The 14,704-nt window shown below is 40.3% G+C and overlaps 2 protein-coding genes across 17 annotated transcripts in view; one reads left to right on the plus strand and one right to left on the minus strand.

The window, feature by feature from the left end:
• Positions 1 to 9,292, plus strand: part of HEXB (hexosaminidase subunit beta) — a 28,142-nt gene extending 18,850 nt beyond the window's left edge. For 4 of the 5 annotated variants that reach the window (XM_036310927.1, XM_036310926.1, XM_036310930.1 and 1 more), the window contains 8 exons: positions 2,378 to 2,507; positions 4,055 to 4,232; positions 4,792 to 4,878; positions 6,259 to 6,331; positions 7,120 to 7,294; positions 8,100 to 8,190; positions 8,576 to 8,680; positions 9,024 to 9,292. In XM_036310927.1, the coding sequence (XP_036166820.1) occupies positions 2,378 to 2,507; positions 4,055 to 4,232; positions 4,792 to 4,878; positions 6,259 to 6,331; positions 7,120 to 7,294; positions 8,100 to 8,190; positions 8,576 to 8,680; positions 9,024 to 9,081 (897 nt within the window). In that variant the 3' untranslated portion in view covers positions 9,082 to 9,292. The other variant, XM_036310928.1, reaches the window with a different exon arrangement.
• GFM2 (GTP dependent ribosome recycling factor mitochondrial 2) overlaps positions 1 to 14,704 on the minus strand; it is a 61,223-nt gene that overhangs the window by 7,953 nt on the left and 38,566 nt on the right. For 7 of the 12 annotated variants that reach the window (XM_036310910.1, XM_036310916.1, XM_036310917.1 and 4 more), the window contains 5 exons: positions 14,028 to 14,207; positions 11,588 to 11,703; positions 10,276 to 10,458; positions 9,508 to 9,689; positions 4,230 to 4,364 (listed from right to left, as the gene is read on the minus strand). In XM_036310910.1, coding sequence (XP_036166803.1) covers positions 9,561 to 9,689; positions 10,276 to 10,458; positions 11,588 to 11,703; positions 14,028 to 14,207 — 608 coding nt within the window. In that variant the 3' untranslated portion in view covers positions 4,230 to 4,364; positions 9,508 to 9,560. Of the gene's footprint in view, positions 1 to 4,157; positions 4,365 to 5,616; positions 7,581 to 9,507; positions 9,690 to 10,275; positions 10,459 to 11,587; positions 11,704 to 14,027; positions 14,208 to 14,704 lie in introns of those variants that run through there. The other 5 variants (XM_036310914.1, XM_036310913.1, XM_036310911.1 and 2 more) reach the window with 4 other exon arrangements.

The following is a 14,704-nucleotide window of genomic DNA, read 5'->3' on the forward strand; positions in this document are numbered from 1 at the left end:
GTTTATTTGTTTTAAACAATTATTTTGAATTCTCTAAATGACTTTCTTTTTCTCTCTGAAAAACTACCAGAAGTAGAAAATTGTAGAAATCAGAACGCCTTCTTAGAAAATAATGGTAGTCTCAGAGTGTTCAAACTGATTGTATTATAGACGAGTGGAGATGGGAATGAGCTTCAGTATCATCTACTTTAATCCCATATAATCCAAAAACAGTAACTGAGAAGCTATATGCCTTTGTCCCAAATTGTAGTTAGGAAAGGGCAGAACCAAGACTCAAAATTTCATTCTCTGTCCCTAATTCCAAAGCTTTCTCCAATGTTACAACACAGTATAGGCTGAAATGCTAGCAGCACTCCTGTTTGTGTTTGCTTTTGTCTTACGTTTTATTATGGAAATTTTTAAACATCCACAGAAGTAGAATTTAATGAATTTCCATGTCCTCATCACCCAGCTTCAATAGTCAGTACAAGCCAGTCTTCTATCACCTGTACTTCCCCCGCCAGTATTCTGAAGCAAATCTAAGACATCCTATCTCATTTGTGCAGGGGCTGTTTAAAAGCAACAACAAAAAACACCAAAACATTATTGCAGCTAAAAAAAATTAAAAATCTAGACAGCCATTTCCCAAAGCCCTTTTTCTTAAAAAGAAAAAAAAAAATTGCATTGAGGTACAAGTAAGGTCCATACATTGTGGTCAGTTCATATAGAAAGGAGAACAGGAGTGGGATTGGGGTGGGGTGGGAAAGAGAGAGAGAGGCTGGTTGCCTCCTGCATGAGCCCTGATGGGGAGCAGGGAGCAAACCACAACCCAGGTACAAACCCTTGACCAGAAATTGAATCCACGACCTTTTAGTAAGTTCAAGGGCTGATGTTCTAACTGCTGAGCAATACCAGCCAGAGTCTATCTCTCTCTCTTTTTTTAAATATATATTTATTTTTATTGATTTCAGAGCGGGAGAGAGATAGAAACATCAATGATGAGAGAGAATCATTGATTGGCTGCCTCCTGCATGACCCATACTGGGGATTAAGACTATAACCTGGGCATGTGCCTTGACCAGGAATAAACCATGACCCCCTGGTTCATAGGTCAGTACTCAACCACTGAGCCACCCCAGTTGGGCTTTTTTCCCTTAGAATTTATTTTTTGATGAAGAAATTAATTTGTCCAAATAGTTTCCCATAGTCTGGGTTTTGCTAATTGCATTCCCATATTGTCAGTTAACATGTTCTTCAGTATTTACTTTAAACTGGTGGACTAGATATTAGATCTAATCTTGATTAGACACAAATTTGATTTGGGGGACGGGGCAAGGCTAATTTTAGGAGTTGAGCATTTATATTTATATATTACATATACATTTATATATTACTAGAGGCCCGGTGCACGAATTCGTGCACCAGTGAGGTCCCTGGGCCTGGCCTGCAGGATTGGGCTGAAACCGGCTCTCCAACATCCCCGGAGGGGTCCCAGATTGCAAGAGGGTATAGGCCAGACTGAGGAACCCTAGTGGTGCACGGAGGGATGCGGGAGGTTGGCCAACCTGGGAGGGACCTTGGGAGAGCTCCAGGATGTGTCCAGCCCATCTCACTCAGTCCCGATTGGCCGGACCCCAGCAGCAAGCTAACCTACCAATCAGAGCGTCTGCTCCCTGGTGGTCAGTGCATGTCATAGCGAGTGGTTGAGTGGCCTTAGTATATTATTGGCACATTACACTTTGATTGGTTGAACAGATGACTGGACACTTAGCATATTAGGCTTTTATTATATAGGAGGATATTTATACCTTGAGAAATGTGCTACAGTAATACCTTTAATGGACCTTTATCTTTAGTTACAACCAGTGTTGAGTTCTAGTTTTTCAAGTGACCTATAAAGAAACTGAGGGTAACCTTAAAGAAATAGCTGGTCACTTACCAGAGTGTTTCTGGGGGAATTTTTAAAGCTGATAGCAATTAAAGTGACTTTAAGAGAAATAGTTATGCTTTGTAGTAACCTGTAAACTTTTATTCTAAGTTGCCAAGGGCAGTGTATTTCATTTTCAGAGGTTTCACTTTGGAATCAAACATTTTATTTCTGTCTTGTATGGGTTACATGAGATTGACACAGAATAATGGAAGACATTCCTGAAACAAGAGGGGTTGTTTTAGATAGATCTATTAGTAAATGTGGAATTAATCTAAAGTATGCTGAAAGCTTATGGAGATAAGATATGGTAAGTAATTTAAATGAGTCATGCAAAGTCACATGGAACTATTTAATACATTGTGATACTGAAAAAAATCAGCTATGAGATATCAAATTGCAATCAGGACTGTTAACAGTTTTCAGGATGCATTTCATACATTTAAATTTTAATCAACGTGGTTTTTACAGGGAAGCTATTCTCTCTCTCATGTTTATACACCAAATGAAGTTCGTGAGGTGATTGAATATGCCCGATTACGGGGGATTCGAGTCATACCAGAATTTGATAGCCCCGGACATACACAGTCTTGGGGAAAAGGTACGTGTTTTATGAGTTGCAAAAAGTGAACATTTGAGGTCCTGCATCTCTTATTTTATGACTTGGTGTTGGCTCATTTTGTTCTTAGTTGTGATTTACACAAAAAGTAGCACTATTGACAAATAACAATTCAGTAACTATTATGTGTCTGTTGTGAGCAAGTTCCTGTTATCTAGGCATTGCCCACAGTATAAAAACAGGATAAAGGAAAACACATAAAGTGACTATGACAAGTAGAAGTAAGTGAATTCAAGAAATGGTTTATCACCCTAGCCAGTTTGCCTTAATGGATAGAGCGTCGGCCTGCAGACTGACGGGTCCTGGGTTTGATTCTGGTGAAGGGCACATGCCTGGGTTGCAGGCTCAATCCCCAGTAGAGGGCGTGCAGGAGGCAGCCAATCAATGATTCTCTCTCATCGTTGTTTCTCTCCCCCCCCCCCCCCCCCTCCCTTCCTCTCTGAAATCAATAAAATACACACACACACACATACACACACACACACAAAGAAATGGTTTTATGGATGAGCTAACACTTACAATGCTTCTGAGAGATTAAAGAATATATTTGTGTTTCTGGTGGAGGGAATCACATGAGAAAAGGCAGAGTAGGAGGAATTTTTATTACAGGGTGGTTAAGAACGGGCTCTGGAGCCAGACTGCCTGGGCTTGAATCCTGCTTCTGCTGCTTATAACTGAGTGACCTTGGACAAATTACAGAACATCTCATCCTCAGTTTCCCCATCTCTAGAATGGGAATGTTAGCAGTCCTTACCATGTAACTTTTTGAGGATTAAATAATGAATGTAAAGCACACAGTACAGCCACTAACATTTATAACTGTTCAATAAATACTATTAGGGTAGACATGGAGTAGACATGGAGAATAGTGGAAAATAAATCTGGAAAAGTGCAATGGAGAGGTCTTGCCTGAGGAATGTGGTCTCTTCAGGATACGTAGAAACCAGTGAAAGTAATAAAGCAGAAGAGTGACACGAGGGAGCCACACTTCAGGAAAACCGAAGTGAAAGTGACAGATTGGAAGGGGAAAGATACTGAAGTCCTAATGGAAAATAATGTACAGAACTGGGAGACATTTTGGAAAAATAATCCATAGAATTTGGCAACTTACTGACTTTAGGAGGAAGGGGAAGAGTTACAGACTGGGAGGATGGTGGTGCCCTTACCAGAATACAAAGATCAAGAGAAGCTCCTGAAGGAGCTTAGGGAACATAAATTTAGTTTTTGTTGGATTGTATTTGAAGTGCAGATAGGATAGTGAAGTTGAACTTTTAATTGTGTTGAGCAAGGAATCTGAAATATGGATGGAAGCCCAAGAAAGAGTTGGGGTAAGCTGAAGATTTGGGAATCATTAGTCAAGATAATATGTGAAGTGGGTAAAATCTCAGAGGCTGATGCAAAGGAAACAGAGGTACCGGGATAGGATTCGGGAAACAGTTCTCCAACAAAAGAAAGTATGGTCATGTGCTAAGCCATATCTTTGTAATCAAATTACTTTTTAAGGAAAGAATCTTCTTGTTTTTCCCCAGGCCAGGAAGGTCTCCTGACTCCATGTTATAGGTCCTATCAGCCTGAAGTTTCTGGACCTATAAACCCTACTTTGAATACAACTTACAGTTTCCTGTATAAGCTCTTCAAAGAAATCAGTTGGGTTTTTCCAGATCAGTTCATTCATTTGGGAGGAGATGAAGTGGAATATGATTGTTGGTATGACGATTCTTTAAAACCCTTATTTTCTTTAACCGTTGCATTTGAAGTAGGTTTAAAGGCCTCCACATGGAAAGGAAAGATTTGGGATATCATCTCTGCTTGCACGGTTTTCATTTGGCAACACAACTCCTGAGATGGTGAATTTGGGGTGGTATGAGAAAACAAAAGCTTTTAGGAAGGAGAATCAAAATGCAGAAGAGAATGGAGACTTAACAAAAAAAGACTATAGTGAATGAAAACAGCTTTAGTGAAAGAGGGCAGTAAGTGAGGGGGATTTTTCAAATAAAAAATCCTCTTTGCGAATAGCCATAAATGGAGGAGAGAGGCAGGAGGTAGGGAAAGCCATTTTTACAAGAAATCAGCTTCTGGAAAAAATTATTTGTTGTGGAAAACAAAGATAACTCATAACTAAGTTTTTAAGCTTATTTTTACTCTACAACTTTAACAGTTTTAAATTGGCACAAATGATGGTAAGATGTACGCTGCTTTAAATAGATTGGGCATATCAAACTAATGAAATTTTAATTGTTCTTTTTTTTTTTTTTTTTTTTTTAAGGGAGTCCAATCCAAATATCCAGACTTTCATGAAGCAGAAAGGCTTTGGCACTGATTTTAGTAAACTAGAATCTTTCTATATTCAAAAGTAAGTTACTTGAAAGCCTACTTCAATCAATGCCTTTTGTAAAAGTTTTAGCTATGACTAGTACTGCTTTATTTTCTCTCCACCCCTTGCTAAAGTGTAAATGTTGTATACTTTGCATGAAAAATCATAAAGAAGGAAGCATGATCCACTGCTTTCTTCAAATCAGTTAACATGGTAACTCTAAGCCTTTTGCAGTAACGATAGGACAGCAGTCATGTGTTCTAGGAACTCCACTGAAAGCCCTTGGCTACCCTATGAAGTCCTCACCACCATCCAGCCCCTGTAATTCATTTCCAGGACCATTTCTTTTTACTTTATATCTGTCCAGTACGGTAGCCATGGTCGCATGTGGCTATTTGCATTTAAAGAAATTAAAAATTCAGATCCTTAGTCACATTAGCCACATTTCAAGTGTCCGATAGCTGGATGGGGTTAGTTAGTGGCTCCCATATGGGAAGGTACACAGACAAGAACCCTTCCACCACTGCAGAAAGGTCTACTGGGCAGTGCTGTTCTATACGAGGGACCAGTACACTTTTCTGTAAAGGCCAGAAAGTAAATATGTTAGGCTTTGTGGGCCACATCTGGTTGCACTTTTTTTTAAAATTTTGAATACTTTACAAATGTAAAAACCATTCTTGGCTCATGAGCCACACAAAAACAGGCTGTAGTTTGCCTGCACTGGGCAAGCCCATATTCTAGTCTTTTCCTATTTAGCTTTTTGTATGATACATTCTATTTTTTTTTTTTATCCTGCAGAGTTCATGGCATTGTCTAAATATCAGGAAATACTTATGGACTGATTGTCAGCAACTGTTAAGTGTTATTTAGGTGACATTATAGTCTAGATCAGTGGTTCTCAACCTTCTGGCCCTTTAAATACAGTTCCTCATGTTGTGACCCAACCATAAAATTATTTTCGTTGCTACTGTTATGAATCGAAATGTAAATATCTGATATGCAGGATGGTCTTAGGCGACCCCTGTGAAAGGGTCGTTCAACCCCCAAAGGGGTCACGACCCATAGGTTGAGAACCGCTGGTCTAGATCATAGTTTCTAAGATACCCATGAAATTACTAAAGATTGTTGTTTGTACATTTCCCTGTTAGCTTCCCTGTCTTCCTGTTTTGGGCGCATACTTATTAGCTCATTTATTCAGCAAATGACTGTTAAACCCCTCTGCTGTGTCAGCTTCTGAGCCATGTTCTAGGAAGGAGGAGCCACATGGCTTACCACCAAATTTAGCAGGTTCTGCTATAAAGCTGTGCTATATTGAAAGGTACCTCTCAGTGTTTCAGTCCTTGGTAGAAAATATGCATGCTTTCAACATATTGTTAAGCTTGTGATCTGAAATAACTTTTTTCCCTCCCACAATGGCAGGCTTTTGAATATTATTTCAACTCTAAAGAAGGGATCCATAGTCTGGCAAGAGGTTTTTGATAATAACGCAAAGGTGAGAAGTATGAAAACTACATTTGACTCTGATACTATGACAGGCTTCATGTTCTAATATCTCCATTCCCCAACACTATAGGGAAATTAGCTTCCTGTTCCATTTAAACTTTTATTAGGCAGTAGCTGTGCACTGAGGCCAATATTAATGGTGTTTGTTTCTTTTCTTCCATTTACTTCACTCTTTCAGGCCTCCTCCTCCTCTTTTCCCTCATCCCCTGCCATCTCATTAATCACAAATGGGAGTACTTTGAAGCTCCTTTTTTTTTTCCCTCAGGAAAGGGCAGAACAAACAGATAAGAACAAATGAGTCTTCACTGCTATTAAGGTAGTTTTAGGTAAAATTGCCAACGTACACTTTTTATTTTACATGGCATCTCTCTAATTCTTAGTCAGAATTCTTTATTTTCCTTTGGGGCAACTGAGAATTTGCAACTCCAGCAATTAGTATGAACTTTCCCGAGGGCTGTTGGCAACCTCACAGTTTGACAGTAAGTAAAACAATAGTGTGGTAGGATGGGACTAAAGCCTTGGTTCATTACACCTGTATGGTGTCATAAATAGGCAAAAGTTAAGTATCCAACCTGAAGGTTAATGCAACTTCTAAATTTAAGTCTCTATAAGAAATAGCATTTGACACTAACTGAAGAGGAAGGGTAAAGATGACAATGTTTTAAGTTTTTCAAGGATCTTAAAGTTAGTTTTCTAGTTACAAGTCTTGGACTTTAAATATCACCTACTGAATTTGCTAGACCTAATAATATATATTGCAATTTTTAACTTTAATAGCTTCAGTCAGGCACTGTAGTTCAAGTATGGAAAGAGCAAAATTATGCTAAGGAACTGAGTTCAATCACAGCAGCTGGCTTCCCTGTGATCATCTCTGCTCCGTGGTACTTGGACAGGATCAGTTATGGACAAGACTGGAGACTATACTATGCAGTGGAACCTCTCAATTTTAGTGGTAAGTGAAGCAACATCATTACCCCTCTTCACTACCCTCCCCTCTAGGAAATCCTTACCTCGGTATTACCTACTAACTCTCCTCCCTTTTATGTTTGATCCTTGGTTTTGTGTTTACTTAAAAAGGAAGGCCTCAGTATTATTTGAAATGTGAAATAAACCAAATCCTTACCTAAATAAAAGAACTTCAAAAGTGGATTCCCTTAGATTTTATCTCAATTTTCACGGATGAGTCTTGTTACTCTCTACCCACATTTTTTCAGTCCTCACCTGAGGATATGTTATTACTGTTATTGTGAGGGAGGAAGAGAGAGAAACAGCGATCAGTTGCCTCCCGTACACACCCTGACTGGGGATCAAACCCACAAACTAGGTATGTGCCCTGATTGGGATTCGGTGTTAGGTAGTTGGTCTTGTTTTTACTACCAAGAGACAGATCCCAAAGACAGGAGTGGTGGTCACTAGTATTCCAATTTGTGCTCCCTGGTACACTATTCATAGGCAACCAGGGGAAAAAATGTTTCTGGTGCCCAAATCAGTTTGCAGAAAACCAGTATAAAATGGTATCTTTAATACTGGCCACCACATAGTTGGCACTTGCTAAAAAGCACTGTGTGAACCACAGGGTCGGGGGCAGGAATAAAGTTTGCCAAGTGCCACTACCATGAAATCTCCCAAGATTCTGCTGACACAGGAGAAAAATGCAGCCCCAGGATAAAGATAGAGGCAATACTGACTTATCCTTCTGTTTCTAAGCCTTAAGCTGCAACTGCTAACGTACATCAATCCAATGATTTTTAACGTAGGTACTCAGGAACAGAAACAACTTGTCATTGGTGGAGAAGCTTGTCTGTGGGGAGAATACGTGGATGCAACTAACCTCTCTCCGAGACTATGGTATGGAATTTAAGTGATCACATTTGAATTAAGGTGCCTTAGTTTTTCTTCTCCATCCAAGTCGGAAAGCATTAGGAATCCCCCCTCACCCCCCCCACCCCCCCGGCCACATAAGACTTAGATCAGGGGTCCTCAAACTACGGCCCACATGCAAATACAAATATTGTGTTTATTCCCGTTTTGTTTTTTTCAAAATAAGATATGTGCAGTGTGCATAGGAATTTCAGTTTTTTTTTTTTGAACTATAGTCCGGCCCTCCAACGGTCTGAGGGACAGTGAACTTGCCCCCTGTTTAAAAAGTCTGAGGACCCCTGACTTAGATACTCACTTCTTTAAGAATGAATGAATTTAAAATGCTTTGGGAGACATATGGTTTACATTTTAGGCCTCGGGCAAGTGCTATCGGCGAGAGACTCTGGAGTCGGCAAGATGTCAGAAGTTTAGATGATGCCTACAGAAGACTAACAGTTCACCGCTGCAGAATGGTCCGGTAAGTCTGCTTTTCAAGCTGGGATATTATTAAGTCCAGGGTGACTTTTAACCTTATACACTGTTAGTTTGTTTCTTGGGTATTTTTGCTATAAATAGAAATGTATATAATCTAAGAAGTAGTGACTTAATTAGGGAATAATACCTATAAGAAGAAGATATATTTGGACTTATATATATAGCTATGTTAAATTTGGACCTCCATCTTGAATCACTTTTAACAATCTTTTAAAAATAATGAATGCTGTGGTTGGTGATTCTGATTTAAACTACTAAGTTTTTAAGATGGAAATGAGTGATATCAATCTAAAACATCTTTTATTTATTCTCTATCTGTTCTACAGACGCGGAATAGCTGCAGAACCTCTTTTTACTGGATATTGTGACAATGTATTGAAATGATTTGAAACTAGGAGGGGAAAAGGCCCAGAGCTGTCTACTACAATCAACTTGGTTTGGAAATCATGTAAAATTAAGATCTGGTACACTGTGTATAAATAAAATATCTTTGTATTGATTGAAATGCTATCTTACACATTACATATACAAGGCTGGCATATTTTTGTGAGAGAAGCTTAAAAAAATAAAAATATAACTTGGTGATATTACTCAATATATTCCAAAGGGCTGTGTCTTTACTGACAGTAATGACCTCGGTGTAGTTCAGGTACATTAACTCTCAACATCAAAGCACATTTCTCATGACATAAAGTAGAATGGCAGCTATGATGCCACTGTCAATTTTAAGTAAGATTTTTTCAGTCACTTAAAGAATGTACTGAAACAATTTATTTGCCCAATAAAAAAAGCAATAAAAATTGTTCTTACTAAAAACGAATAGGTAGGTGCTCCTGAACTTCTCCCCAAGGACCTCGAAGCACTTAGGTCAAGCCACTTCTTCGGTTGAGCAGCGTGCTTTGGTCTTGAGGATTCATGGCTTGGTAATTAGAGAGTTCTAAGGTAAACGTAGCTGAGCCTGATGTTAGCGTTCGAAGCACAGTTGAATAACCCTAATCAAAACAATTTAAATCAGTTACTTCTTCTAATTTAAGCCTCAAATTTCTCTTCCTGCCACTTATCTTTTGACCATTACCAGAAAAGGTGATTAAGTAACTTAACCATATCATTTCTTCAAATGGTCATTGAATAATTTCTCAGGAAAAATTTGAAACATGGACAGAAAACACTGGTGTGTTTCAGGTGTCTTCCCTGGTTCCGGCATCTGGTAAGATGCCTGCCAGCACTCAGTTGCTTGTTCTGGAGCAGAGAGGCTGGTGGTGGGAGAATTGACACTTGCCTAAAAACTGGCAATTGAAGAAACAGGGTAAGAACTTGGAAGGGGCAAAATGGTAGGCTGGTGCCATGTTTTGGTTCAACACACATCTACTACCGTGGAGGACTGGAAAGGACCCCCATGCTGCTTGAATCTCCTACAATTTAAATTCAAAGTCCTAATAGTTCCCGATGGCTGAAACGGGACATGCAACCTCTACCTCAAAGCCCTGATGCTTCTTTCAGATGTCACTGATTCTCTTTTTGCTCAGCCTATCTGTTCCTTAATGAAGAACATGTACTTTTCAGTGACACGGTACCTACCATGGTCTCTGCTAAAGGAACAAACCCAACAACAACTCTGTTGTCCTGACGAGTCTGGATCTCCTGGATGCTCCCTCTTCTCTGTGCCAGATCTGCCAGGACAGCGCTGAGGTGGTCTCTAGTCACGGTGACCTCCAGGTTCATCAAGGGCTCCAAAATTTGCTTATCAGCGGTCTTCAGAGCCTAAAAATATTAAAGAATGCCAATCCATTTCTAAATTGGAAGTCAAATTTCTGTTTAAAAGTTTCCTTAGCTCAGCCTGGTGTGGCTCAGTGGTTGAGCGTAGACCCAGGAACTAAGGGGTCACCGGTTTGATTCCCAGTCCAGGCATATACCCAGATTGCAGACTTTGTCCCCAATAGGGGATGTGTAGGAGGCAGCTAATCCATAATTCTCTCTCACATTGATGTTTCTTTGTCTCTCTCCCTCCCTTCCATTCTCTCTGAAAATCAATGGAAAACTATCCTCACGTGGGGGTTAACAACAACAAAGTCTGAATTTTAACTTCTAGAGTAGAGATAATAAGTTCAGCCTTCTTAAGTCAGGAGCTTGGGGTTAATTTATAATTACGGATTCAAATAAGTTAATTTTATAATTATGGATTCAAATAAGACTATAGAAAACCAGGTCTCACAGTGTAAAATATTAGAAGATGGTTATAAAAGCAAGTATTTTAATGCAAAATCAGTCACCTACGAGGCTAAAGCATCCCCACACTGAGGAATGCATGGAGCCGTTTCTTGGCATATCAGGACCCTTGGGGTTCATCCGGCCCCGGTAGGTATTGGGTAACCATGCCAAGACGACCAGATTGCTTGATGCTTTGAGAAGGGAAGATGCTTATCCTGAATCTATTATGCAGCAATTCTTGATTAAAGTAATCTTACTTGAATAAATAGGAACTCCAATATTGGAACCAATATTAGATCCTCAATGTCCTTTAGATTATAGTTCACCTTTGGCCAAGCTGACCCTGGAAATGTCTTCCACTCAAACCTACCATGGCTGTTTCTACCGGCTATGTGTCTGAGGTAGGGAAAGCAGAGCTGCCACTTAAGGAAACTTGACTATTTGTCAAAACCAAGGGATATTTCATAGCTAACTATGTTAAACAGTGATTCCTTAGATCCTCTTGCAAATAAAACCCAGTGATTAAAAAAATCAAAAATTCTCCATGGTAAAAACTCTCACTGACTACAAGGCTCAGGAAGCAAAGACAAGGCTGGCACTACAAGTACAGCTGCCGCGGATCAGAGTCCACTACTGTCAGAAGAGTCACCTTAAAGCAAAAAGGATTAGGGTAGTTATATACCTTCTGTACACATCTTGAGACACAGGCAGAAATCATAGTTGAGGAGGTACCAGGATGAATCATCAGTGAATGTAAAGTAATTGCCACATCTTGAATTGGGGATCCAAGCAATGGTCCTAGGCAAGGGGGAACATTTGTATTAGGACTCAATATGCAGTGAGGAGTAACTGAGAAATGCAAAGAAACAGGGAGAGGCCCTAACCGGTTTGGCTCAGTAGATACAGAGCGTCGGCCTGCGGACTGAAGGGTCCCAGGTTCGGTTCCGGTCAAGGGCATGTACCTTGGTTGCGGGCACATCTCCAGTGGGGAGTGTGCAGGAGGCAGCTGATCAATGTTTCTCTCTCATCGATGTTTCTAACTATCCCTCTCCCTTCCTCTCTGTAAAAAAATCAATAAAATATATTAAAAAAAAAGAAAAAGAAAGAAACAGGGAGAGGACGTCCAGTTTAGCACATAAAGAGCTTCCTTGGAAGTCACCACTCTGTCCTAACAACAAGTAGAAGGAAACCAGCCTGACAAATCAACAGCTCTTCTTGGATCTACAAGGTGGGAGGACAAAGGACAAACTCCTGCTCCCAAGAATGGAGCGAGGGCAAATGCAGAGGGTCATGGCTTCCTGGAGCAAAGACTTACTAGAGAAAACGCCCCAGGAACCAGCACCAGGGTAAGAAAAACGGAGCTGTCATTGACAAGTGGCTGGAGGCTTGGTGTGGACAAGCCTGGGGGGAGCTGTCATGAAGGGGACACAATTCTGTGAGGTCTGCCTCTAGGAGCTCAAGCACGTTCTCACAGCAACTATCAGAGAAAAGCCTCCTGGTGCTTCGTGGGGGAAGAAGAAAAATAATTTTGAAATACAGTTGACCCTTGAAAATGCAAGGAATTTAGGGGAACCGACCCCCAATCAGACAAAAACCTGTGTGTAGTTCTTGACTCCTTCAAAACTTAGAGTTGGCCCCGTCCCCTTTGCATCCTTGGATTCCACCAACTACAAATCAGAACAGTGCTTCAGGCCCTGGCTGTGTGGCTCAGCTGGTTGGAGTGTTGTCCTATACACTGAAAGGTTGCAGGTTCAATTCCCGGTCAAGGCACATACTACGTTGCAGGTTCGATCCTCAGTTGGGGCATGTGTGGGAGGCATCCAATCAATGTTTCTCTCACATCGATGTTTCTCTCTCTAAAATCAATTTTAAAAAATCCTTGGGTGAGGATTGAAAAAATAACAGTACTTTAGACTTCAGAGCACTCTTTTCATTTCTAATTTATTGATTTTGAGAGAGAGGGAGAGAAAAGGAGAGAGGGAGAGAAGAAAGGAGGGAGGGAAAGAGAGAAACATCGAATTGTTGTTCCACTTAATGCATCAATAAGTTGACTCTCGTACTAGTATGTGCCCTGACTGGGGATCAAACCTGCCACCTTGGTGTAGCCAGACAATGCTCTAACGAACTGAGCTAACTGACAAGGGCCAGAGCGCTCTGTTCCTAACAAGGTCTGCACTCAGGGGGACCTGGTTAACCAAAGCCTAACCTGCAAGCGTATCATCATCATCAGAGCCTGATGGGCGAAGTGCCCTATTCCAGTGCACTCCAGCCATCCTGTCCCACTTGAGCGGAGTGAAAAAAACGAAAACACGTGTGCAGCTGACAGTCCAGAGGCACAGGATCACTAAAGGACGGAGACCTAATCCTAGGACTGTAGAAGGCTGCCCATCCCCATACCTCACTACATCACTACTAGTAAATGCCTGTTTACAGCAGTTCCTTTTACCCAGTATACCATGACTGGCTATCAAAAAATTACAAGGCATATTAAAAGGCAAAAAGCACAATTTAAATAAAATAAGCATCAGAACCAGACACAGCAGGGATATTGGAATGATCAGACCTGGAATGTAAGTCAACTATGACTAATGTGCTAAGAGCTCTGACAGATAAGGCTGACAGCATGTAAGAATGGATGGGCATGAGAGCAGAGATAGAGGGAAGTCCTGATTAAGACCCGAACAAATGCTGGAGCTCAAAAGCACCATCACAGAAATAGGGATACCTCTGATGGGCTTACAAGTAAGTAGACAGGATAGGCTGAGGAAACTAGTCTCCGAGTCAGCCCTAGCCAGGTGGCTCAGTTGGTTAGAGAATCGTCCTGTACACCAGTTTGATCCCCAGTCGGGACGCGTATGGGAGGCCACTGATCGATGCGTCTGTCTGTCTGTCTCTCTCAACCCCTATTTCTGAGTTATATATCAGCAGAAGCCTCCAAAACTGGAAAAGCATACTGAACATAAGACTAAAAAAACAACAACACAGAACAGAATATTCAAGGACGATGGGATAATTATAAAAGGCATAACATACACATGATGGGAAGAGAGACTGAAATAATCGGTAATATTGGGAGTGACTGATTGTGATATTCATGCTTACTCTTATCCAAGATACCTTACCTTGGAGGCATGCACTGTGAATTCCATTTTCAATGGCCTCTTGGGAGCCCTTCAAAATGTCTTCACTAATACTTGCAGCATACTCAATAACTGGCACAACAGATGATGTTTCAGTTGGCTTTGCTTCCAGTTCAACAGTCACAAGGTGCCGTTTATCTCCTAAAGTTCTATCTAAGGTATCTGTAAACGAATATACAGAGATTTGTTCTGAAAAGGTGTCAAGGTGCCACAACTGGGAAAACTGCAATCAACAAGTTCAAACTCTCATGGAAGACAAAGTGCGAGAAAATACTAACAATGGCACTAAATGCAGTATAAACATGTCAAAGTACTCGTAAGTAGTTCCACCAAGAAAATACCTGCTTTCACGTTTATCAATGCTATAAGCCTGCTCTGAATCACCAACTAATACTGTTTTAGTTAAGATGCTCTGAGGCAGATGATCACACAAATTTTGATATGCAGATTACTCAAACTTTTTGAAACATCTCTTATGTGACTGAAATTCTAATCACAAAAGTTTTATTTAAAAAGTCATCTAATGAAAATTAAAAGGGCATTAACCCTGATAAAACGTACAGTTAAATTTCATATATTCTTCTAATAATATAATATGTATTTGAAGTTTATGCTTCCCCCCCCCAAACTAGTGAAATGTCTTTTTGTAAAACTGAAAA

This window comes from Myotis myotis, unplaced genomic scaffold, assembly GCF_014108235.1.
Source record: "Myotis myotis isolate mMyoMyo1 unplaced genomic scaffold, mMyoMyo1.p scaffold_m19_p_5, whole genome shotgun sequence".
NCBI lineage: Eukaryota > Metazoa > Chordata > Mammalia > Chiroptera > Vespertilionidae > Myotis > Myotis myotis.